Consider the following 25,285-nt stretch of genomic DNA (forward strand, 5'->3'; position numbering starts at 1 on the left):
ATGTGCTGGTCCAGAACCCAGAACTGGACCGGTTCAGGTTCTAGGGGGAGTCACATGGTGCAGTTCTGAGGGAACAGAATAATCTGTTGCTTCACCAGATTGTGGTTCAGACCCGGTGGAAGCATCTGCACCGGCTGCAGTGTTCCTGAGGCCCAGGTCGCTGTCAGGAGGTTCTGGTTCTCACCCAAAGTCAGAGTCAGCTGCATGGGCCCCACTGGGACAGGATGGGTCCTACTGGGTCAAAATGGGCCCCACTGGGGCCAGAGGGCTCTTCTTTGACCAGTCTGACCAGATTCTTTTTTTCTCTGAAGAGTTTTTGCGGCGCTAGTGGCTCGTATTTTTTCTACAGTAGGCAGACAGGAAGGAGGGTGAGGAGCGGGGGGAAGACATGCGGTAAAGGTCGTCGGGACCGGGAGTCAAACCCGCGATGTCCGCGTCGAGGACTAAAGCCTCCAAACGTGGGGCGTGCTAACCCGCTGCACCACCACAGCACGCCCCCTTTAGCACAACTTTAACACAATAGTGTTTTCCAATTGGATTGTTCAGAAGCAGAAATTTACTGGGAGAAGCTGCTTCATTGTTGCCATTAGCGGATGTAGCTGTGCGTCAGATTAACGGTCTTACTAGAAACACAAGAGAACAAAGGTTCCGCTTGGAACTGAGTGGAAAAAAGAGCGCTTAACTTATGTTAAAAATGTAATGCATAAAAATGTATGTAACTAACAAAAATGTTAATTCTGGATCTCATTAAAATAAGTTTGTTCATAGCAATGGCATTATTAGGGTATCAGTAACTCAAACCCCTAGTATTTATATTGAAAATAACTATTATTTTAATAGTAATAAATGCAAAGTAATAAGGCATGTTTTATGGAGTACTTAGTCTATGACAGATGATCAGCAAAAGGAAAGGAAGCCAGAGGAATTTCAGTCCAACAGCAGCCATGATGGATCGACTTGAAGGTCCATGAGGAGTTCAGGTCTGGTCAAACAGCACATTTCTCATTTTATCTCCAAGCTCTGGCAGTTAAACAGTTCCATACAATAAATAAATATAAGTGTTGAACTTTTACCCAAGGCGACTTTACATCGACTCTGTTCTGAGGTTTAAACACGACTCAGAGCTGCAGCAACAAGATTTATTCACACATTAACAAAGATTACAAATAATCAGAAAAACACAATCTGATTGAAACCAATTCACAGCAGGAAACACCAGGGGGAGCCACTGAGAAACATCAATGAGTAAAACACTGCAGAAACACCTGACCCAACTCAAGGTCAGGTCTAGAGGAGAGCAGGTCAGAAATAAACCTCAGCTGAACATCAAACATTCACCGGGAGTTTATTCATGTAAACAGTTTGTGAGAGCTTCATGTTTGACCACCAGAGGGCGTCAGAACAGAGCAGATTTTAGCAGCTTCATCACCTGACACACACATTCTGGTTTTCCTTCTGTGATCGGACCCTGACTCAGAACCAGTCTTAACTGGACCAGATCAAAGCCACACTTCAATCCAGTCCTGGTTCTACAAACCGAGCTCTTCCATGGAGGTCCAACTCCTCAGTCCTCACTCCTCCCGCTGGTACCCATCCAAACAAGCAGCCGGGTTCTGGGCCGGACCCCAGGAGTTCTGTTCATCAGCAGCCCCAACATTTGTCACAAAGACAACTTAAACTCCGGTCCAGTTCAGATTCAGATACTGGTTTCTCATCACGTCCACTGGTCCAGGAAAAAAACCCGGTTCAGGGTCAAAACTTTTCACAGTGTAAAATAAATAAAAACAGAAACAGGTTGAGCATCTTAAATCACTGTCCAGCACCGATGTGACCTGGTCCAGCTGACCCGGTTCTGGTCCAAAACGCAGACCCGTTCGATGGCTCCGTTCTGTCTGAGACGCTTCCTTTCAGAACTGCTCAGGAATGTCCACCAGGGACAGGAAACAGCGGTTCTGACCCAGTCAGAGTTCTGGTTCGGACTGGCTGCGGGTCAGACGTGGAGCCGGGCGTGGCGCAGCTTCCACCTCCTGGACCGGACTTTGAAGAAGAAGAAGAGGAGCATGAGGAAGAGACAGGAGCTGCCGTACAGAACCACGCAAAGGCTCATGTCCACGCTGGTGAAGCCCAGGCCCAGAATCCAGAACCCGCCTTCTCCTCGGATCAGAACCACCTGCTCCCCCCTCCTCGGACCCGGCTGGACGGGTCGGGGCTCCGCCTGATCCTCACCCTTCCTCTCCCCTCCAGCAGCAGGGCGTTCCTCCTGAGGCCGTCTGGTCTGAACCGGACCGGCACCGGCAGGAGGGCGTGGGGGGGTCAGGGAGTACCTGGGGTTCAGGTTGGACGCACCGTAGTGGCGACGAAGGAAGGCGAGGACATTGGCGTGGTTCCAGACGTGGACGCCGTTGCTCTCCTCGTGGCAGGCGGGGCAGAGGGCGGGGCTTGGCCACGGCGCTTTGGGGGAGACCGGGTCGTCACTCAGAGACCCTGGAGAGGAGGAAGAGGAGGGCGAGATGAAGGAGGAACAAAGATGGAAACAACATGAAACCCTGGAACCCAGAATCAAGATGGCTGCCTGAGAAGCTTCCTTCCCTGATTGGAGCCAGAATCAAGATGGCTGCTTTATCTGTCTTTTGTTCAACTGTTCAGTCAGGTCAGGGAAAACCATCGGCGCCTCCAGAACTCTCCAAGTCTGCTGGTGGAGTCCAGCAGGGTTCTGGGCCCGGCCCGATCCGCTTTACTGAGGTTCTGCTGATGATACTCAGGTTTATCTATAATCCAGGTTAATCCAGCCTGTTAGTAGATTACAGACATTAAAACCTGGATGGCTCCAAACTTCCTGCTGTAAATCCTGACCTGACTGTTTCTGGACCAGAACCTCTGAACAGAACCTGATCAGTGGATCACTGATCTGATCAGGTAAAGAAACTCTGAGTTATTTTAACCAGGATGTCATTTAAATCTCAGATTAAACCGATTTCCTTCCTTCAGAAATGATCAACATCCTGTCCAGCAGTGGAGCTGATAATCTATAATCTATAATCTGTAATCTAATCCATGATGATGATCCTTCATAATAAAGTTAAAATCCTTCATCTGATCCAAAAGCTGCAGCAGAAACTAAAAGCAGAGATCAGATTCCCTGATAATCCAGATTAGAATCTCAGATCCATCATTCCAGAACTTCTCTCTGTAAGAAGAGTGTTTCAGCCACTGAGCTGACTGAAACACAGTGTTTCAGTCAGCTCAGTGGCCCCTCCCTCCCCGGCCCCGCCCCTCATGGCCCCGCCCCTCCCCGGCCCACCTGCCAGCCTGGTGTTGACCCGGTTGTGCTGGTTCCACAGCCACAGGATTTCGTCCTCTCGGCTCGTCACCTGGTCCATATTGGCGGCCGCCGCCTGCTCAAAGTGACGGCCACACTCCTTACAGCCGAAGAACGTCCGGATGTAGCGGCGCATCACCTGCAGCACCGGCGCTGCCTCGCCCTCCAGACCTGCGTTCACACACAGTAAGGACACACACCCGGGCTGCGACCTCGGGGTCTCTGCGTGTCGTACCTGAGCCGTCCAGCGCGGTGGGCGTTGCGTCGTGCTGGACCGTTAGCACGTGGAACAGCGTCCACAGCGAACACGGGTAGCCCCGCAGCCCCGGCCTGCTGCCCTGGCAACCAACCCAGCGAAGCTCCGCCCCCAGGAACGCGCCAGAGATCTGCACAGGAAACAGGAAGTCACCTCTCTGCCTGTGTTCTTGTATAAATGCATAATGAGGCCCGGAGGCACCAGATCAACCCACATGTTGGGTCCTGGTGGAAAGTGAGGACCTTCTGCTGCCCCCTACTGGTCAGATATATAGGTAAGGATAGTGATGCGGTCTGTTAGCATGGTTAGCATTAGCCTAGCGATTCATCCCGATAAGAACACGGGACGTTAGGAGGGACTCTGGACTGGCGCTTAATGGGACTTAATGGGATTCCCCATGGTGGCGCTCCAGCCTTACGTTGTGACCGCTCTGGTTAGCCAGCGGCCATGTTGTAGCCCAGATGAATAACTATGGGAAAAAGGAAACAATCCTTATTTCTGACATCTGACCACTGACTCTGGGCCTCCAGATGCCCCAACTCCCTGTTTTAACATGACAGGAAGGTGCCATCAAAAACTTCCTGTCACGTTGACCCCGTCAAAGGTTCTGACAGGGTCAGGGCTTAAAACAGGGCATCGGCATAAATGAATGAAAAGTTCTGTTTGTTGGAAGTCCTGGTGTGTGAGAGAGAGAGATTCACCTTCATCTTGTTGTCCACCAGGTCCAGGACGGCCTGGTAGGGAATCTGCTGCAGCGGCAGACTGAGCAGCCAATCAGAGAGCGTCTCCATGAGCTTCACCACGGAGCCTCCGACTGGATAGAGCTACAGGAGGAAACGGTCAGCGGGGTATTCAGGATTCTGCTGATCCAGCAGGACCAGATCCATTAAATCGGTTCCGATTGATTATCTGAGCACCAGTGGTGGGAACCAATAGCAGAAAAGCTAGCTGCATTAATGCTAAAGCACTAATCATGGACAGTTCCACCAGCGCTAAAGCATTACCAACCTGGTAATCAGTGGAAGCTAATGCTAAGGCGCTAATTGCACCATGTTGATACCGTCCCTGTCAGTGAGGCGTGTTCATAAAAACTTCTGATTTTATTCAACTCAAAGTAAATCAAATTCAACTCAAAGTAAATCAAATTCAACTCAAAGTAAATCAAATTCAACTCAAAGCAAATCAAATTCAACTCAAAGCAAATCAAATTCAACTCAAAGTAAATCAAATTCAACTCAAAGCAAATCAAATTCAACTCAAAGCAAATCAAATTCAACTCAAAGCGCTTCAGAATTTACCAGGAAAAATTCATTCAGGGGAAGCTACGTGTGCGACCTTGTCAGCAAAAATACAAAGCTAAAAATTAGCTCCGTTGTTAGCAATTAGCATAAGGGTGCACAGTACACAACCTGGAGACGGTCTGTCCGTTGTCATGGAGACGGAGCAAAAATCCCAGCAGGTCACGACCTCTAGTCTAATTGAGGTTCTGCTTTCAGCCGTTACCTTAGCAACCAGAGTGACAAAGTCCTTGAAGACCTTTAGCTCCGCCCCCTCCAGCATGCCGTGGGCGGCCAGCTCCACCCGCAGCAGGTAGTGCAGCGACGACTCCAGGTCGGCCGTGTACACCTGGGACCTGCGGGAACACGCAGCGTTCAGCCTGTCCCGGCGGGCCTTCGGGTCGGAACCGCAGACCGGAGCCTCACCTGTCAAAGTCCCGCCACGGCTCCGACGTCCGTCCGTCCTGCAGCGCCCCCGTCTGGGTCGCCTCGGAACTGCTGCGGCGCTGCACGCCTGGGAGGCTCCGCAGCAGGGAGGAGAAGAAGAACCGGAGCGGCTTCTCGCTGCAGGGGGAAGAGGTCAGGAGGTCAGGGGGTCAGAGCTAGGTTCAACACCCATTTTGTAACAACTTAATTAAAACGTTTCTCTGTGTAAGCTAATAAACACATTAAGACAGGACGACCTGATGACCTAAAGCAGCTGAGATTTAAAGAAACTTTGATCTGTCAGATGGAAAAACTTTACAGGTTAACTGGATTGAACCTCAGCCGGAGGTTGGAGGTCACGCTGGAGGTCACGCCGGCTCCAGACACATTCACGTCTGTCCTAACTGTTGGTTTAGAGCAGCTCTGGCAGCAACAGGTCAAAGGTCAGCCCACAATTCAGCCTCCCTCTCTCACCTGTGCAGAGGGGCGTGCGAGCCGTTGGGGTGCAGCAGGTAGACGGAGGGGAAGGCGGCCATGTTCAGGACGTCCAGCAGGGGGAGGTCAGAGGTCAGAGCTCTCCTCACTTCAACGCCTGAGAACTGTAGCAGGTCCAGGATCACCTGAACGCAGGATGAGGTCAGAGTTCAGAGGTCAGGAGGAACCACAAGAAGCTGCTTCCTGCCTGCCGGTTGAACCAGGAAACAGGAAGCAGCTCAGATCTTCCTCCTCCTCCTCTTCCTCACCTCCCGGCCAACGAACGACCCCGCCTCCTCCACGACGATGGCCGTGTAGTGATCCGACCTTTGACCCAGCAGGGGCAGCAGCTGAGCAGCACTGGACACAGAGAGAGGTTAGCAGTGAAGTGGGCCAGAGGTCCGGTTCTGGTTCTGGTACCTGTAGGGCTCCAGCGGGGGGCAGCTCTGGGGCCGGTCCGTTCTGCTGTGGTTCTGCAGGATGTTGACCATCAGCTGCCGGACGGACCGGACCTCACGGTCCGCTCCTGGAGGGACACAGAACCGGTTTTAACACCAAGAACCCGACCAACCGGACTTCAGCAACAAAGTGGTTTCCATGGTGATTCCCTCATTTACCAGAGAGTGGGAAGAGCCCACAGAACCACTGACCCAATCGGACAGGTTCAACAGAACTTTTTTGTTGAGTTTGTCCAGAGCCAATCAGAACCAAAGCCACTAGGAGGGAAAGAGAATGGGCGTGTCTCCCTGCTCTGATTGGACAGAAATCAGGAAGTCCTCCAGCAGAGGGAGACAGAACCAAACTGATTAAACCCAGAAGGTTCTGGATGTTTAACCGGGTCAGAACCATCATCACTCTGAGCAAAAACATCCTGGAAGAAAATCTGGGATTGGATCAGAATGAAAACTGGGTCAAAGAAAGTCCAACTGTGATCCGCGATACGCTCCGGACCGGACCGGACCGGACCGGACCGGACCGGACCGGAGGGTATCGCTAGCATGGATTCGACTGTCAGACTTTGATCCGGTTGATGACACATGAGTTTGTCTGCTTGTATTTTTCTGTCCCTTCCTGCCACTCAGTGATGATGAAATCATGTCCAGTTTTCTAGAATGCTAAGCGCTACTAGCTAAGCGCTACTAGCTAAGCGCTACTAGCTAAGCGCTACTAGCTAAGCGCTAGCTAAACTAAGGTGAAGTTAGACGCTAAAGCGTTCCAAACAGCTCTTCTTACTGCTAGTGTGATCAACCATAGCGCTCATCAGAAATCTTTATTTACCGTTTTAGATTTAACTGATTAAACAGCAACTAGTTTACTTTATTAGTTCTGATAAGTGCGTCCAAATGGGTAAAAACAGAACCATGAGGGATTAAAGGCCTGAATGAGTCTCACCTCTGTAGATCGTTCCTTTGTCCGCCGCTGAGCTGTGAGCTGCGAAGAACTGCAGAAAAAACACAGCAGGTAGTTACAGGGCGGGGCCAGCAGGGGGCAACAGGTAGTTCTGGACTCCTACCTTGAATGTTGGGTAGAACTTGATGCTGAACTCTTTGCAGACCTCAAAGTTTTCCTCCTGAGCGCAGTCCAACACGGCCACAGCGATGGCCTCATGCCAATCTGACAGACAGAATCAGAACCAATCAGAACCATCAGAGGGAGGGTATTGTATACAGCACCATAAGACCTGGGAGAGCAACTAACGCGAGAGCAGCAGCACAATCCGGGATATTTAGGGGAGTAAGGCGGGAAAGGGGGTAAAAAACGGTAGTTTCCCGGCCAAAACAGGAGACTTGACAGGTATGATCAGAACAAATCAGAACTGGAGCTTTCATTTCCTCTTCATCATTTCACACATCACATCTCTAGAGGTGTGCCGATTGATCGGCCACCGAAAATAATCAGCCGATTTCTGTGAAAAAGTGTATGATCGGTGATGGCTGATCACTGTCTCTAGTTGCGGATCACCAAAGTCGATCACATGTATCTCACTTCACAGCTGGTCTCCGGCCTCCTTCCTGCAGAATTACTCAGATCGATCAGAAACAACCAATCAGAACCATCATTAGTCAGCTAGCCAATCAGAACCATCATTAGTCAGCTAGCCAATCAGAACCATCATTAACCAGCTAGCCAATCAGAACCATCATTAGCCAGCTAGCCAATCAGAACCATCATTAGCCAATCAGAACCATCATTAGTCAGCTAGCCAATCAGAACCATCATTAGCCAATCAGAACCATCATTAGTCAGCTAGCCAATCAGAACCATCATTAGCCAGCTAGCCAATCAGAACCATCATTAGCCAGCTAGCCAATCAGAACCATCATTAGCCAGCTAGCCAATCAGAACCATCATTAGCCAGCTAGCCAATCAGAACCATCATTAACCAGCTAGCCAATCAGAACCATCATTAACCAGCTAGCCAATCAGAACCATCATTAACCAGCTAGCCAATCAGAACCATCATTAGCCAATCAGAACCATCATTAGCCAGCTAGCCAATCAGAACCATCATTAACCAGCTAGCCAATCAGAACCATCATTAACCAGCTAGCCAATCAGAACCATCATTAGCCAGCTAGCCAATCAGAACCATCATTAGCCAATCAGAACCATCATTAGTCAGCTAGCCAATCAGAACCATCATTAGCCAATCAGAACCATCATTAGTCAGCTAGCCAATCAGAACCATCATTAGCCAGCTAGCCAATCAGAACCATCATTAGCCAGCTAGCCAATCAGAACCATCATTAGCCAGCTAGCCATGCTGTCAGGAAGTTTTGATTCAGTAACTTAGCATTGTTTATTTGAATCAACCTGGTTTTGACTTTAATGAACGTTTCATTTTTCCTTGACATTATTTGATATCTGTGTTGAGATTTATTTGACTCATGTATAATTTATGGCTGAGAGTCTTACTGTTAAATATTATTTGACTGTTTTCAGGTTTTTCAGTCCTTTTCACTGAATTGCTGCCGTTTTTATTGTTGTAGTACTAAAGACCGCTCTTGTGCAAAATTCTGTTCCCCTGGGAAAATTACTGATTAGCAGCTGAAATATTTGTTTCCCCTCTCATAACTTTGGCAAATGAAGAGGAACTGCTTCTCAAAGATGCTTATGTGTGATAGCATGTGGTATACTAGAAATGTTCTTAATCCAGTAATCAGCCATATTTTACATTAGGACAGGATTTATCAGTCTTAATTTTTTGTGTCCTGCCATCAGCAGCTTCCATTCTCTTATATCAGCAATAGAAAATCATAAATACACACAATGTGTTGGAAACCCGTGTTTGGTTACTGACTTTTTTATCAGGCTTGAGTGACAAAAGTTGGAAAAAGACCGATTCTCTTGGCAATTAAGAAAACAACACAAAACGGTGTAAGAAGACATCATTTATTATTTTACAATTTTGTTGTTGCTTCTTTTTTAAACAGCAGTTGAATGTTACAACCTTGACATGATTATATTAATTGTTTTACCGAGAAATCGATCAGAAGCGCCGTAGAAATGGTCGGACTGCCTCTCTGGCTGCAGTGCAGTGAAGTTAGTTTCAAGTTGGATGTTGGATGTTGGCGCTCCGCGGAGCGAGCGGCGTTTAGCTCAAGGTCGACCCGATTTATGAAGGCTAATGTCAGCCAGCCGTTCTCCACCGCTCGGAGGTTCGCTTAGGGACTGTCAAACACTCCTGACAAATAAATGTTGATAAATGCCTTGGCTTACAACCAATGGACACAAATATTCAATATTTGAAATAATTTTAATATAATATAATATGTTTTCTTCAGTAGCTTCCAAGTCGTGTGCCTCATTGATTAAAAATTAGTGTGAAATTGTTCCACTAGTCTGTACAGACGAGGCACACTCATATTTATTCCATTTTAACTTATTTTTTAACAATGTTTTTAGTCAAAATTTAGTATTTTTCTGCAATAGCGTTCATACCCCATCCCCCCAACTCGAAGACAGAGGGAGGCCACCCTCTCGTTCACGGGGGTCAACCCCATGGTACAGCCACCAGGATGCAGGGCACCAGTTACTGGGTGGAACTGTGTGGGATCATTGGGAGCCACAGCGGGAGGCCAGTGCAGCCTGGGAGGCCGTTTTGTGCCAAGAATAAGGCCAAAACTTAAATGTGAACGCCATGCAGTCCTACTCAGTAACCTAGGATATACATCCTGATGAGGATTGTCAGATTAATACTACTTATTGAAAATAAAAACCTTTTAGAAGATATTAAACATACTAAGAGATGTAAGGATGTTGAACATCAGTTGTCTTTCACTTGGTGATGGAACAGCTAAAAAAATTTACTTTATAGTCATATTCTGATTTATATAATGAGTCTGTATGTTTACTCAGTGCTTGCCTACAGTTGAACACAGTTACAGTTCATGCTGCCCCCACAAGATGCCACCCTGGGCGGTTGCCCATGTCAGAAACAGCCAGTACCATCTGTGTCTGCGGTCATTTTCACTGCGACGTTTTGGGGCTGGTTGGATTGTAGAGTGACCATCAATATATTCAATTCAAATTCAAAAATATTTGATTAATATCAAAGGGAAATTAAATCATACATATAATATATAGTAACATATACAGTATAACAATATGTTACTGGATTCCAATGCAGGATGAGCAGGAATCTGTCACAAAAAATGACAGATTAGCCTCCATATTGCTGATCCACTCATGTAAAAGTGGCTAAAATTAAAGATGTGAAAAATCCCGATGTTTGGATGAATAAATATTTATTCTCTCTGAACGTAAATATATAACCAACTGAGTTTCTGTCAGTTCTGTCAAGATGCAATAGAGGACTGAGTGACTTTTTCTTTTATAAAGGCCAATAATTTAATTTGACCTGATTGCTGCTGTAGGAGCCATGGTTCAAATGAAACTAACTTTGGCTCCTATGCTTTATGAAATGTTTCATTCTATTTGATGATTGCTCTGAATATCGCCAAATGATGCAATTAGTCCAGGGACGTAGAAACCCAGGAGAACAACCAAAACCAGTTGTAATCTTTTTCTTTTCCATTCTGTGTGAACCTGACGTCACATGCAGAGCCGTTGCCATGGCAACAGACAGACAACTCCAGGAGTCGAAAGAGCAAAGATTACGTTCAAGTGTATTAACAATTAACATAAAAAAACACAAACAAAAAGTACGAAAAACACCAGAACAGAACATTCAGTTCGTTACAGTTTCGTGTTTTTTGAATTTTCAGGTTTGATGTTTATTTTGCGATCTTTAAGAAATAACTGCATAAAACACGTGACGTCCAATCCACTGAGAGGACTTGCATTTACGTTATACAAAGAAATGTTAAATATCAGTCGTCCGCTGGCTGTTGTGCTAGGCTGCTGTCCGCAAATAGATGCAGACACATAAAGGAAAAATGTGTGGAAATATTGGTGGGGACATGTCTGCATCAGTCCTTCAGAAAGTTATGCCTATGATGCTTTATTAGCCCCCGCCCCCGGCAGTACGGGGACCAATCACGCCGCCGGCGCCTCGGCCCGTTGCCTCGCGTGCCGCCGCTACTTGATCTCTGAAGTTTACCTCAGAGCGGATCGCGCGCCTCCTTTCACTCAAACTGGACACAGGCTGACCTGTATGGACATTTACATCAACCCCCTGTGAGGAATCATGTTTCTTTGGAGAACTCTACATCAAGGTAGGAGTTTAAACCCGCCGCGTTAGCTCTGGCTGCCGGGCGTTGGTGGTTAAACATGCAGAAATCGGGGCGTGCCGTGGTGGCGTGGGGGACAGCGGGGCCCATGTTTTTAGGCCTTAGGTCCTCGACGCGGCTGTCGCGGGTTCAGCTCTCGGACCCGGCGATGTTTGCCGAGTGTCTTCCCCCTCTCCTTCCCCCTTTCCTGTCAGCCTGCTTTCATGTGGGGGACACTGGAGACCACAAAAAAACCCCTGGAGGGGTAAAACAAAACAAAACATGCGGAAATCAACTGAGTCATTTCATCCGATACATTTTCATAAAATGGCTTCATAAATGAGTTTGATGAAACATGAAAGAAAAGGTCTGAGAAACGGGTCGGTTCTGAACCCCAGCCGGGTCTCTGGTACTGCCACAGAACATCGACGGAGAACCCAGGGTGGGGACACTTCCCTAGTAGCAGAGCTAATTGTTAGCTTAGCGTTTTAGCAATGTTTAGTGCACTTAGCTTCCCATAACCTAATTTATAAAGGTTCGGCTGAATAAAGTTCATCGTCTCTGTTGAAGTTTTGGTTGTCACTGTTTAAAACTTTCAATAGTTTGACGTTTACATTCCTGCTCTTACTGTGAAGGGGACAAAGACAGCAGTTCCACTTCCTCCCCTCACCCATGGCTTTCACTTTGTACCCAGAATGCACTGCTTCCTGAAGCGCAGAGGAAGCCTTGCAGCCAGCAGGCTTTACTTTGACTATACTGAACTGGTTTGGCTGAATCCTCCCAAAGTCCAGCTGGGTTCTGGTAAAACCCACCGGTCCGTCCGCTGACCCGTTTCATAGTCCGACAGACTGTCTGCAATGATTCTGGATCAGAACCTCTGCGATGACCTGGCTGTTCGGACCGGCTCCACTGCTGCTTTATTCTACCAGGAAGTTCTGGAGTTGAAATTCCCGACCAGAACCAGAACCTCTGTGTTCCTCTTCACACTGTTGGAGTTGATCCTTTCTCCGTTTAGGATCATAATGTTTGATGAGAGAATAAATGGGATTCATGAATTCAACTCATGAATCCCATTTATTCAGACCAAAATGCTGCGCTAGTCCATTAGCACGTCTCCTTATGGGAAAACAGCTTCTGGTTCCTCTAAGCTCCGCCCTAAAGAGGGCGTTCCCTGGCGTGTCACTTCCTTTAACCTGAACTTTGTTACAGTGCGTGTGTATAAAAGCAAGCAAGCAGCTGAGGGAGAGAAAAACACAGAACTATTTATTCCCAACAACACCGAGAAACCAGCAGGACCACATTGTTCAGCAGATGGCTTGGTCTCTCCGCTGACCTCTGACCCCGACAGCAGGTCTCACCAGTGTGTGTGTGTGTGTGTTTCTAATGTTGTGAGGACCAGGTCTGCAACCAGCCAGTCCTCAGAGGAGGAAAATCAGCGGGTCCTCTGGTTCCCACAGCGGGGCCTCTGGTTCCCACAGAGGGGCCTCTGGTTCCCACAGCGGGGCCTCTGGTTCCCACAGAGGGGCCTCTGGTTCCCACAGAGGGGCCTCTGGTTCCCACAGCGGGTCTTCTGGTTCCCACAGAGGGGCCTCTGGTTCCCACAGCGGGGCCTCTGGTTCCCACAGAGGGGCCTCTGGTTCCCACAGAGGGGCCTCTGGTTCCCACAGCGGGGCCTCTGGTTCCCACAGCGGGGCCTCTGGTTCCCACAGAGGGGCCTCTGGTTCCCACAGAGGGGCCTCTGTCTCTGACCTTATTTATTTATTTTACATGGCTTCTTTTTTAAACAGCAGCTGCCGATTAAACTGAATATTACAACCTCAACATGATTATCTGAGTTGTTTTACCGAGAAATCGATCACAAAATGAACGGACCGCCTCTCTGGCTGCAGTGCGCGCTCCCGACACAGGGGGGCAGAATTTCCCACAAGACCGGAAACTCTGAGCACCTGTTAGCTCACCGGAGCTAGCTAACAGCTGGTTAAAGCTGATTTCCCTCCCAGCTGGTAACCATAACCAGCAGCATGTTAACTAACACTGTGGTCACGTGGTTAGCGTCAGCTAAAACTGTTCCTATCAAAACCTCGAAGAAAAACTTTAGATTTAAGCTCTGAACTCCAGTAAAAACAAAACAGCCGCTGTTTGAAGCCAGCTGAACAAACAGAATTTTACTTGAAATAATCGTCAAATTTAAATTAAAAGATGCCGAACTGGTCCGCACCTGCTTCTCAGTTCGGGTCTGGACCGGTTTGCAACTTAACACCTGCTGCCGTTTCCACGATTAACGTAAAGTTTATGAAAGGCAGTTCTGAATGGAGTCTGGTGCAGCTGCTCCCAACGGAACAACAGACCGAGCCCGAACCGGGCAGTGTGGACCGGTACCTTTCACGTCCTGAGCTAGAGCCTTCCATGTGTTGGAGTACTGGATGCAATGTCCGCACCAGGAGGAGTAGAACTGGACCAGCCAGGCCGAGGAGGAGTTGGTGACGGTGGGCTTCAGGCTGCTGCTGCCCAGGATCACCAGCGGATCCTCCTCCGAGTACAGCCGCCCAGAGCCGCCCGCACAGCCGCCGCACAGCCACAGGAGCCCCGCCGCCTGGAGCCACACCCGGAACATCTCTGCTGGGCCTCAGGGATCCTGAAAGTTTCTCAACAGAAGCGGTTGCTGGATCCTGGAAGACATGAGCACAGCGGCACGTAGCTTCTGAAGCTGCAGAGAGGGGGAGAGCGCGCAGAGGTCTCACTCTGATCTGTTTCCTGGAGACGAAACAGCCTCGAACTGCAGCAGAGCAGAAGCGATAAAGCTTTGATCAATATCTGAGTTAAATAAAAGCTAGACTGATTAAACTCCTCTGGTTGCCATGGTGATAGCTGTGTCTAGAGGTGAACCTCAGTAAGGTACAATCTCATCAACAATGAACTAGTCCCAATTTGATTAATAAAATGTTATTTTTACTTTCCTTAAGGACTGAATCCTATGGAAGCCCGTTTCCGCCACTCTGTAAAAAAAATCTCATTATAATGAGATAGTAACTCATTATTTTGAGATACTATCTCATTATAATGAGATCATTTATTTATATTTTTTTAACAGAGTGGCGGAAACGGGCTTCCATAGAATTCCAGTCACTTCCTGAATTACTTTGCTAAAATAAATGAACTATTTAGTGTTATTCCAGTTTATTCTGGATGACGTGTCAGAAATAAGTTGTAAACAGTTTCAGGTTTTTTCATTAACATGTCTGCGGGCTGTGCAGTGGCGCAGTTGGCAGCACTGTTGCCCCGGGCTCTTTCTGCTTGGCGTTTGCTCGGCTTCCTCCCAGACACATGACTTCTCTAAATTCTCAGGAGTGTCCTGTCTGTCTCTGTGTTGCCCTGCGATGGACTGGTGACCGGGCACCGGCACCCTTCCCGAGGGTAGGGTTAGGGTGGGTGTAAGAAATGGATGGATATCTGCCTGTTAATATTTTATTGCTCTGTATCCATTGGTAACTGTTTGTAACTTCCTGCTGGATTAATCCGAGAATCCCGAACTGAGGAATCAGAAACATCTCGCGATTCTTCTCGTCCTCTGGCGAAGATGGAGTTTTGAGGGCTTTTTGTTTGTTTCAGCTTAAAATCGTTCATTTGTCTCAACAAACGATCTTTTTCATGTGACGCAAAGTTGACGTATCGTGTGTTGCGTTCACGGAAGTCGGAAGTTGTTCCTCCGTTCGGAAACCAGCTGAGTTGGAGCAGTTTTCGGTGGTTCGGGCGGTTCTGGTGGCGACAGAACTTAAACATTAATAAATTGAACTGAATGCGGAAGTGAGGTTCTGTCTTCTTCTGAGCTTAAAGGTCAGATCTACACACAATGCTTCATCACTGCGGTCTTAATTTGATCTCATTACAGTTTTGTTTTTTCCCACAGTTTCTGAATGCGGCAGAGCTAGCTGCCGCCCCCTGGAGGCTGGAAGGGGGAAGTGCTCAGGTGTCGCTCCAGGTCCAGTCGGTTCTGAAGGCTGCTTTCTTCTGACGCCACGTTAAAAATTTCACCTGTTTTCAAAGTGGATTAATTATATTTAAAGAAGCGCTGAAACGTTTCGCCAGAAGGCCAGACTTTATTCCACTGTAATGATTTAGGAATTGAAATTGACACTGGTACCGAGTTCTGGTACCGAGTTCTGTCGGTTTTCTTGGTTTGCGATTTCAAAGTTTTTGTATTTTTTTATTAATTTTCTGCTCAGTTTATCTGGTTGAATTGCAGCTTACTATTGTGAAGTGTGTGTTGTCAAAGTGTTTTTGGAATCTGTAATGAAGATTTTTTTTAAAAACACGTTCGGCGTGCCGTTACCATGACAACCATCCAACTAACGACGGCAGTCGCAGGGACGAAGCTCAGATGAACTCAAGTGAGTTATATCCAGTCGTTATATCCAGTAGTTTTTCACTGTCTGCCATGCTAACAAGAACACATTTTATGTAATTCATCTATTATTAATTCTAGTTAAATTTTATGTTGATAAATGCAAATGTTCTGCCAAGAGGCCTTTATTTAATCTGTTTTTATCTGAATTATTAAATCATTTCATTATCCCAAAGTCTCTACTGATATTTTGACACAATGATAATAATAACAATAAAAGAACTCAAGTGAGTTTGGAGCCATTTCCGGCTGTTTCAGGTGTTTCTACCTGGGGCGGTCAGTTCCGGTTCTACAGGGTTCTGCAGAGAGATTTCGGTTCGGTTCGGTTCGGTCCTCTCTGAAGAACCTCTAGAACAGGCGTGGGGCTCCTTTGAGTATTATCGTCATCATCATTAATATCAGTAATAATAATAGTGTTGTTACCGACGTGACGCTGACCTGGTTTCATTACGATCTGCTTCCGCCTCTGACGTCACAGGTATGATTGCATCACCGCGGCTGGGCGTCTTCAGAGAGTCGATGCTGCGGGACCCGCTGCTGATCAAGGTAGGGATCAGGCAGTACATTATGACCACCTGAGGGATTCCCACCTGTCAGTGGGCGGGGCTTATCAGGTCTTCAATGTTGGACCTGAACTAAAGGAACTAGGAACAAACGGGTCGCCCAACCGGGTCAGAACATCTCCAGTTGAATCCAGTTCTGACACTGCACTACTGACCAATCAGAACCGGACTGGTGGTCTCAGTCCAGCTGCTAAAACATCTGACTCTTTCTGCCCGATGGGTCGACCCGCTGGGTTTCATGTCCTGCATGTCCTGAAAGAACTCCCAGAACCAGAACCGGTCTCTGTGAGCGGCCATGACCGACCGGAGGTTTGAGAAGGCAGAGACATGAAAACCCAGAAGCCTGTGAGCCAGCGGCACCGCTGGGCAGACTGATGGGGTCGCTCTGTGCCAGCCGTTCTTTCTACAGGATGAAACCAGAGAACGGTTCTGTTCTAACCGGGTCCAGTTCCCTTCAGCCCGCTGTCCGACTGACGGCTGGACCCGTTTTTTATCTAGACCCCAGAACCAGCTGGCTGAGCAGAACCGCTCAGACCAGATGAAAAGGTCAAAGTTCAACCGTGGTAAGGAGCGCTGCGTTCTGTGTGCAGGCTCCGCTGGGGAGGGCCCGGTCCAGGGGCCTCACCATCCCGGGTCCAGATTTCACCTATGGAGCCAGCACCATGATGAGAGACGGAAGCGTGGCTGAAGGTAAGCCCCGCCCCCTGCTAACACCGGACCGGACCGGAACCGGGTCCTGGTTGGTCTAGAAACCTGCTGGATCTCTGAACCCAGGCTCGGTTCTGGTTCTGAACTGCTGCTCATGTCTAGCCCACTCCGAGGAGTTCACCAGAACCGGTTCCAGGATTCGGACCAGAACCGGCTTTAAGCTGTGGCTGGTTGTCAGCAGAAGGAAAGAACAGTGTGTGTGTGTTCACAGTGTGTGTGTGTTTAGTGTGTGTGTGTGCAGTGTGTGTGTGTTTAGTGTGTTCAGTGTGTGTGTGTTCAGTGTGTGTGTGTTCACAGTGTGTGTGTGTTTAGTGTGTGTGTGTGCAGTGTGTGTGTGTTTAGTGTGTGCAGTGTGTGTGTGTTTAGTGTGTGCAGTGTGTGTGTGTTTAGTGTGTGTGTGTTCAGTGTGTGTGTGTTTAGTGTGTGCAGTGTGTGTGTGTTCAGTGTGTGTGTGTGCAGTGTGTGTGTGCAGTGAGTGACTGACAGATCAGAGCAGCAACCCGGCGCCTCCGCTGAGCGACACACAGGTGAAGCGAGTCGCTGACTGACAGACGTGATCGTTGCCTGAAGGCAGGTTTCCATCAGACAAACTGCATCTGTCAGCTGAACACACACACACACACACACACACTCACTCAGAAACACACACACACACTCACTCAGAAACACACACACACACTCACTCAGAAACACACACACACACTCACTCAGAAACACACACACACCTGTCCCTCTCCGTCTCTGAGGTTTGCTGGCTGGTAAACATCCTGTCTGGTTTATCGGCGACTGTTTTAGGTGTTCTGGACCTGGTGGACGGTCCGGTTCTGGTGGAAAACTCAGCCGGGTCAGAACCAGACTGACGTGTGTGAGGAAGGTGGGAGAGTCATGTAGCAGGACAGCTCTTCTCTGATTGGCTGTTCAGGTGGAATAGAGTGAGGTCATTTCCTGGTTTCCTGGTGAGGAAGATGGAGTCTGGAAACTACAAGCAAACTATTCCTAAACTACACCTTTACCTCAAAGTCCATTGGTTCTCCTGGTGTTTGGTTCTCCTGGTGTTTGGTTCTCAAGTTTGGTTCTCCAGGTGTTTGGTTCTCCTGGTGTTTGGTTCTCCAGGTGTTTGGTTCTCCTGGTGTTTGGTTCTCCAGGTGTTTGGTTCTCCAGGTGTTTGGTTCTCAAGTTTGGTTCTCCAGGTGTTTGGTTCTCCTGGTGTTTGGTTCTCCAGGTGTTTGGTTCTCAAGTTTGGTTCTCCAGGTGTTTGGTTCTCCAGGTGTTTGGTTCTCAAGTTTGGTTCTCCAGGTGTTTGGTTCTCCTGGTGTTTGGTTCTCAAGTTTGGTTCTCCAGGTGTTTGGTTCTCCAGGTGTTTGGTTCTCCTGGTGTTTGGTTCTCCAGGTGTTTGGTTCTCCAGGTGTTTGGTTCTCCAGGTGTTTGGTTCTCAAGTTTGGTTCTCCAGGTGTTTGGTTCTCCTGGTGTTTGGTTCTCCAGGTGTTTGGTTCTCCTGGTGTTTGGTTCTCCTGGTGTTTGGTTCTCCAGGTGTTTGGTTCTCAAGTTTGGTTCTCCAGGTGTTTGGTTCTCCAGGTGTTTGGTTCTCAAGTTTGGTTCTCCAGGTGTTTGGTTCTCCAGGTGTTTGGTTCTCAAGTTTGGTTCTCCAGGTGTTTGGTTCTCCTGGTGTTTGGTTCTCCAGGTGTTTGGTTCTCAAGTTTGGTTCTCCAGGTGTTTGGTTCTCCAGGTGTTTGGTTCTCAAGTTTGGTTCTCCAGGTGTTTGGTTCTCCTGGTGTTTGGTTCTCAAGTTTGGTTCTCCAGGTGTTTGGTTCTCCAGGTGTTTGGTTCTCCTGGTGTTTGGTTCTCCAGGTGTTTGGTTCTCCAGGTGTTTGGTTCTCCAGGTGTTTGGTTCTCAAGTTTGGTTCTCCAGGTGTTTGGTTCTCCAGGTGTTTGGTTCTCAAGTTTGGTTCTCCAGGTGTTTGGTTCTCCAGGTGTTTGGTTCTCAAGTTTGGTTCTCCAGGTGTTTGGTTCTCCTGGTGTTTGGTTCTCAAGTTTGGTTCTCCAGGTGTTTGGTTCTCCTGGTGTTTGGTTCTCCAGGTGTTTGGTTCTCAAGTTTGGTTCTCCAGGTGTTTGGTTCTCCAGGTGTTTGGTTCTCAAGTTTGGTTCTCCAGGTGTTTGGTTCTCCTGGTGTTTGGTTCTCCAGGTGTTTGGTTCTCAAGTTTGGTTCTCCAGGTGTTTGGTTCTCCAGGTGTTTGGTTCTCAAGTTTGGTTCTCCAGGTGTTTGGTTCTCCAGGTGTTTGGTTCTCCTGGTGTTTGGTTCTCCAGGTGTTTGGTTCTCCTGGTGTTTGGTTCTCCAGGTGTTTGGTTCTGAAGTTTGGTTCTCCAGGTGTTTGGTTCTCCAGGTGTTTGGTTCTCCTGGTGTTTGGTTCTCCAGGTGTTTGGTTCTCCAGGTGTTTGGTTCTCCAGGTGTTTGGTTCTCCTGGTGTTTGGTTCTCCAGGTGTTTGGTTCTCAAGTTTGGTTTTCCAGGTGTTTGGTTCTCCTGGTGTTTGGTTCTCCAGGTGTTTGGTTCTCCAGGTGTTTGGTTCTCCAGGTGTTTGGTTCTCCTGGTGTTTGGTTCTCCAGGTGTTTGGTTCTCAAGTTTGGTTCTCCAGGTGTTTGGTTCTCCTGGTGTTTGGTTCTCCAGGTGTTTGGTCCTCAAGTTTGGTTCTCCAGGTGTTTGGTTCTCCAGGTGTTTGGTTCTCCAGGAGTTTGGTTCTCAAGTTTGGTTCTCCAGGTGTTTGGTTCTCCAGGTGTTTGGTTCTCCTGGTGTTTGGTTCTCCAGGTGTTTGGTTCTCAAGTTTGGTTCTCCAGGTGTTTGGTTCTCCAGGTGTTTGGTTCTCCAGGTGTTTGGTTCTCCTGGTGTTTGGTTCTCCAGGTGTTTGGTTCTCCAGGTGTTTGGTTCTCAAGTTTGGTTCTCCAGGTGTTTGGTTCTCCTGGTGTTTGGTTCTCCAGGTGTTTGGTTCTCAAGTTTGGTTCTCCAAGTGTTTGGTTCTCCAGGTGTTTGGTTCTCAAGTTTGGTTCTCCAGGTGTTTGGTTCTCCTGGTGTTTGGTTCTCCAGGTGTTTGGTTCTCAAGTTTGGTTCTCCAGGTGTTTGGTTCTCCAGGTGTTTGGTTCTCAAGTTTGGTTCTCCAGGTGTTTGGTTCTCCAGGTGTTTGGTTCTCCTGGTGTTTGGTTCTCCAGGTGTTTGGTTCTCCTGGTGTTTGGTTCTCCAGGTGTTTGGTTCTCAAGTTTGGTTCTCCAGGTGTTTGGTTCTCCAGGTGTTTGGTTCTCAAGTTTGGTTCTCCAGGTGTTTGGTTCTCCTGGTGTTTGGTTCTCAAGTTTGGTTCTCCAGGTGTTTGGTTCTCCAGGTGTTTGGTTCTCCTGGTGTTTGGTTCTCCAGGTGTTTGGTTCTCCAGGTGTTTGGTTCTCCAGGTGTTTGGTTCTCAAGTTTGGTTCTCCAGGTGTTTGGTTCTCCTGGTGTTTGGTTCTCCAGGTGTTTGGTTCTCAAGTTTGGTTCTCCAGGTGTTTGGTTCTCCAGGTGTTTGGTTCTCCAGGTGTTTGGTTCTCCTGGTGTTTGGTTCTCAAGTTTGGTTCTCCAGGTGTTTGGTTCTCCTGGTGTTTGGTTCTCCAGGTGTTTGGTTCTCAAGTTTGGTTCTCCAGGTGTTTGGTTCTCCAGGTGTTTGGTTCTCAAGTTTGGTTCTCCAGGTGTTTGGTTCTCCAGGTGTTTGGTTCTCCTGGTGTTTGGTTCTCCAGGTGTTTGGTTCTCCTGGTGTTTGGTTCTCCAGGTGTTTGGTTCTGAAGTTTGGTTCTCCAGGTGTTTGGTTCTCCAGGTGTTTGGTTCTCCTGGTGTTTGGTTCTCCAGGTGTTTGGTTCTCCAGGTGTTTGGTTCTCCTGGTGTTTGGTTCTCCTGGTGTTTGGTTCTCAAGTTTGGTTTTCCAGGTGTTTGGTTCTCCTGGTGTTTGGTTCTCCAGGTGTTTGGTTCTCCAGGTGTTTGGTTCTCCTGGTGTTTGGTTCTCCAGGTGTTTGGTTCTCAAGTTTGGTTCTCCAGGTGTTTGGTTCTCCTGGTGTTTGGTTCTCCAGGTGTTTGGTTCTCAAGTTTGGTTCTCCAGGTGTTTGGTTCTCCAGGTGTTTGGTTCTCCAGGAGTTTGGTTCTCAAGTTTGGTTCTCCAGGTGTTTGGTTCTCCAGGTGTTTGGTTCTCCTGGTGTTTGGTTCTCCAGGTGTTTGGTTCTCAAGTTTGGTTCTCCAGGTGTTTGGTTCTCCAGGTGTTTGGTTCTCAAGTTTGGTTCTCCAGGTGTTTGGTTCTCCAGGTGTTTGGTTCTCCTGGTGTTTGGTTCTCCAGGTGTTTGGTTCTCCAGGTGTTTGGTTCTCAAGTTTGGTTCTCCAGGTGTTTGGTTCTCCTGGTGTTTGGTTCTCCAGGTGTTTGGTTCTCAAGTTTGGTTCTCCAAGTGTTTGGTTCTCCAGGTGTTTGGTTCTCAAGTTTGGTTCTCCAGGTGTTTGGTTCTCCTGGTGTTTGGTTCTCAAGTTTGGTTCTCCAGGTGTTTGGTTCTCCTGGTGTTTGGTTCTCCAGGTGTTTGGTTCTCAAGTTTGGTTCTCCAGGTGTTTGGTTCTCCAGGTGTTTGGTTCTCAAGTTTGGTTCTCCAGGTGTTTGGTTCTCCTGGTGTTTGGTTCTCCAGGTGTTTGGTTCTCCTGGTGTTTGGTTCTCCAGGTGTTTGGTTCTCCAGGTGTTTGGTTCTGAAGTTTGGTTCTCCAGGTGTTTGGTTCTCCAGGTGTTTGGTTCTCCTGGTGTTTGGTTCTCCTGGTGTTTGGTTCTCCAGGTGTTTGGTTCTCCTGGTGTTTGGTTCTCCAGGTGTTTGGTTCTCAAGTTTGGTTTTCCAGGTGTTTGGTTTTCCAGGTGTTTGGTTCTCCTGGTGTTTGGTTCTCCAGGTGTTTGGTTCTCCAGGTGTTTGGTTCTCCTGGTGTTTGGTTCTCCAGGTGTTTGGTTCTCAAGTTTGGTTCTCCAGGTGTTTGGTTCTCCTGGTGTTTGGTTCTCCAGGTGTTTGGTTCTCAAGTTTGGTTCTCCAGGTGTTTGGTTCTCCAGGTGTTTGGTTCTCCAGGTGTTTGGTTCTCAAGTTTGGTTCTCCAGGTGTTTGGTTCTCCAGGTGTTTGGTTCTCCTGGTGTTTGGTTCTCCAGGTGTTTGGTTCTCCAGGTGTTTGGTTCTCCAGGTGTTTGGTTCTCCTGGTGTTTGGTTCTCCAGGTGTTTGGTTCTCCAGGTGTTTGGTTCTGAAGTTTGGTTCTCCAGGTGTTTGGTTCTCAAGTTTGGTTCTCCAGGTGTTTGGTTCTCCTGGTGTTTGGTTCTCCAGGTGTTTGGTTCTCCAGGTGTTTGGTTCTCCTGGTGTTTGGTTCTCCAGGTGTTTGGTTCTCCAGGTGTTTGGTTCTCCAGGTGTTTGGTTCTCAAGTTTGGTTCTCCAGGTGTTTGGTTCTCCAGGTGTTTGGTTCTCCAGGTGTTTGGTTCTCCAGGTGTTTGGTTCTCCTGGTGTTTGGTTCTCCAGGTGTTTGGTTCTCCAGGTGTTTGGTTCTCAAGTTTGGTTCTCCAGGTGTTTGGTTCTCCAGGTGTTTGGTTCTCCTGGTGTTTGGTTCTCCAGGTGTTTGGTTCTCCTGGTGTTTGGTTCTCCAGGTGTTTGGTTCTCCAGGTGTTTGGTTCTCCTGGTGTTTGGTTCTCCAGGTGTTTGGTTCTCAAGTTTGGTTCTCCAGGTGTTTGGTTCTCCTGGTGTTTGGTTCTCCAGGTGTTTGGTTCTCCAGGTGTTTGGTTCTCCTGGTGTTTGGTTCTCCAGGTGTTTGGTTCTCAAGTTTGGTTCTCCAGGCGTTTGGTTCTCCAGGTGTTTGGTTCTCCTGGTGTTTGGTTCTCCAGGTGTTTGGTTCTCCAGGTGTTTGGTTCTCAAGTTTGGTTCTCCAGGTGTTTGGTTCTCCAGGTGTTTGGTTCTCCAGGTGTTTGGTTCTCCAGGTGTTTGGTTCTCAAGTTTGGTTCTCCAGGTGTTTGGTTCTCCAGGCGTTTGGTTCTCCAGGTGTTTGGTTCTCCAGGTGTTTGGTTCTCCAGGTGTTTGGTTCTCAAGTTTGGTTCTCCAGGCGTTTGGTTCTCCAGGCCTTTGGTTCCAGATGTTCTGATTCTGTGTTGCAGCTCTGTCCAGCTGGCAGCTGCAGACCGAAGCTGAAGAGGCCGTGATGAAGGTTCAGTGTCCGGACTTCGTGGTTCTGAACCGGGACGCGGTCCGGTCCGGTTTGGTGACGGCCAAGGAGCTGAGGCAGTACCGGCTCCAGATGGGGGACCTTCAGATCCAGGCCGCGGAGCAGCAGCAGCGGTGCAGAACCTCACGGCGGCCCCATCTGGTACCGGACATCACGTTCGGGATCCGCAACAGGTGAGGAACCGGATCAGCCGGCTGACGGAACCGTTATCGATCAGATTACGGCTCAGATCGATTATTGATGTCTGATCAGGCCGTCCTCTCCGCTGGCCGACGTCCTGGCTCACCACTACGGCCACCGCTGGCTGGAGGAGCAGCTGAGCCGGAGCCGACCCGGCAACCTGACGGTGAGAGGGCAGTCCAAACGTCACCGGGCTTTTAGAACCGGACCGGCACTCGTCTCGGATGTCCCATTGATTATTGATTGGATCATCACAGGCTAAACCGGGTCGAGCTGCAGAGACCAGAACCAGCCTGCTGAGGAGCGCCAGAACCGAGACTGTCGAAAAGAAAGCCTTCACCCTGCCTCAGTTCTCACAGGTAAAACACACACCTGACCTGAACACAGCTGACCTGAACACACACCTGACCAGAACACACCTGACCTGAACACACACCTGACCAGAACACACCTGACCTGAACACACACCTGACCAGAACACACCTGACCTGAACACACACCTGACCAGAACACACCTGACCTGAACACACACCTGACCAGAACACACCTGACCTGAACACACACCTGACCAGAACACACCTGACCTGAACACACACCTGACCAGAACACACCTGACCTGAACACACACCTGACCTGAACACACACCTGACCTGAACACAGCTGTTAGGAAGAGTTCAGAGGAAGCAGAAGTTTGACCCACAGCTTCCTGTCAAACCTCAGATGAACTGGTTAAACTGGTCCGAACTGGTTAAACTGGTCCGAACTGGTTAAACTGGTCCGAACTGGTTAAACTGGTCCGAACTGGTTAAACTGGTCCGAACTGGTTAAACTGGTCCGAACTGGTTTACAGATCAGATATTTCATCTTCATCTCAGCCGTTGATTCTTCTGCTGCTCTGGATCTAGAAGTGAAGAGGCAGCTGAAGAGACGTAACCAGAACCACAACCAGAACCAGAACCAGAACCAGATGGAGTCAGCCCAGAGTTCAGCAGAGCAGCTCTGTGGCCCGACCCAACAGAAGGTTCTGTTGCTGTGGAAGACATCCTGCCTGGTTCCGGTACCAAAGGAAACTCAGTCACCGACGACTACAGACCTGTTGCCATGACAACCCACATCATGGAGGAACTCCTGCTGGGCTCTGGACCCTCACCGGTTCTGATCTGGTTCTGGTTCTGGTCCTGGTTCTGATCTGGTCCTGATCTGGTTCTGGTTCTGGTCCTGGTTCTGATCTGGTCCTGATCTGGTCCTGATCTGGTTCTGGTTCTGGTCCTGGTTCTGATCTGGTCCTGATCTGGTTCTGGTCCTGGTTCTGATCTGGTCCTGATCTGGTTCTGGTTCTATTCTGGTTCTGATCTGGTCCTGGTTCTGATCTGGTTCTGGTCCTGGTTCTGACTGGAGAACGCGCAGCGTCTTCAGTCAGAGGCTTGTTCAGAGCCGCTGTAACACAGACTGCTACAGGAGCTCCTGAATGAATCTGATCGACAGAAACGTTTCATTTCCCTTTGGGATCAATAAAGTCTTTTGGATTTGAACTCACAGCTCGGTTCTCCTGATCGGGTCAGGCGGTTCTGGTTCTGGTGACGCATCTCTGCTTCCCCTGCAGATTCCGGCGGCGCTGGACACTTTCCGGGACTCGGCGGACCGGAAGCGGGCCGCCAGCGCTCAGCAGCAGAACCGGTGATCCAGAGAGGACGGCCGGATCGGAGCCAGAACCGGGCCGGTTCTGATAAAAATAAAGCAGCAATGTTTGCTCCACAGGAACGAGTCCAGTTTCATTCTTTTACAG

At 48.7% G+C, this 25,285-nt stretch overlaps 2 protein-coding genes across 2 annotated transcripts; one reads left to right on the plus strand and one right to left on the minus strand.

Moving 5' to 3' along the window:
* Nucleotides 1-1,125: 1,125 nt before the first annotated feature.
* qsox2 (quiescin Q6 sulfhydryl oxidase 2) lies at nucleotides 1,126-14,131 on the minus strand. Its single transcript, XM_032578536.1, has 12 exons — nucleotides 13,804-14,131; nucleotides 7,266-7,366; nucleotides 7,145-7,193; nucleotides 6,173-6,278; nucleotides 6,022-6,112; nucleotides 5,753-5,898; nucleotides 5,279-5,416; nucleotides 5,079-5,208; nucleotides 4,277-4,399; nucleotides 3,555-3,705; nucleotides 3,302-3,490; nucleotides 1,126-2,484 (listed from the first exon to the last, which is right to left on the minus strand). Exons 1-12 carry the CDS (start codon nucleotides 14,036-14,038, stop codon nucleotides 1,991-1,993), a joined length of 1,953 nt encoding a protein of 650 aa, XP_032434427.1. The 5' UTR covers nucleotides 14,039-14,131; the 3' UTR covers nucleotides 1,126-1,990.
* A 339-nt stretch (nucleotides 14,132-14,470) lies between these two features.
* Nucleotides 14,471-25,254, plus strand: cfap77 (cilia and flagella associated protein 77). Its single transcript, XM_032578542.1, has 8 exons — nucleotides 14,471-15,258; nucleotides 15,332-15,812; nucleotides 16,305-16,372; nucleotides 16,980-17,079; nucleotides 23,252-23,492; nucleotides 23,572-23,665; nucleotides 23,757-23,858; nucleotides 25,103-25,254. The coding sequence occupies exons 2-8, from the start codon at nucleotides 15,803-15,805 to the stop codon at nucleotides 25,178-25,180; spliced, it is 693 nt and encodes a 230-aa protein (XP_032434433.1). The 5' UTR covers nucleotides 14,471-15,258; nucleotides 15,332-15,802; the 3' UTR covers nucleotides 25,181-25,254.
* Nucleotides 25,255-25,285: the final 31 nt, after the last annotated feature.

Source organism: Xiphophorus hellerii, chromosome 12, assembly GCF_003331165.1.
Source record: "Xiphophorus hellerii strain 12219 chromosome 12, Xiphophorus_hellerii-4.1, whole genome shotgun sequence".
NCBI lineage: Eukaryota > Metazoa > Chordata > Actinopteri > Cyprinodontiformes > Poeciliidae > Xiphophorus > Xiphophorus hellerii.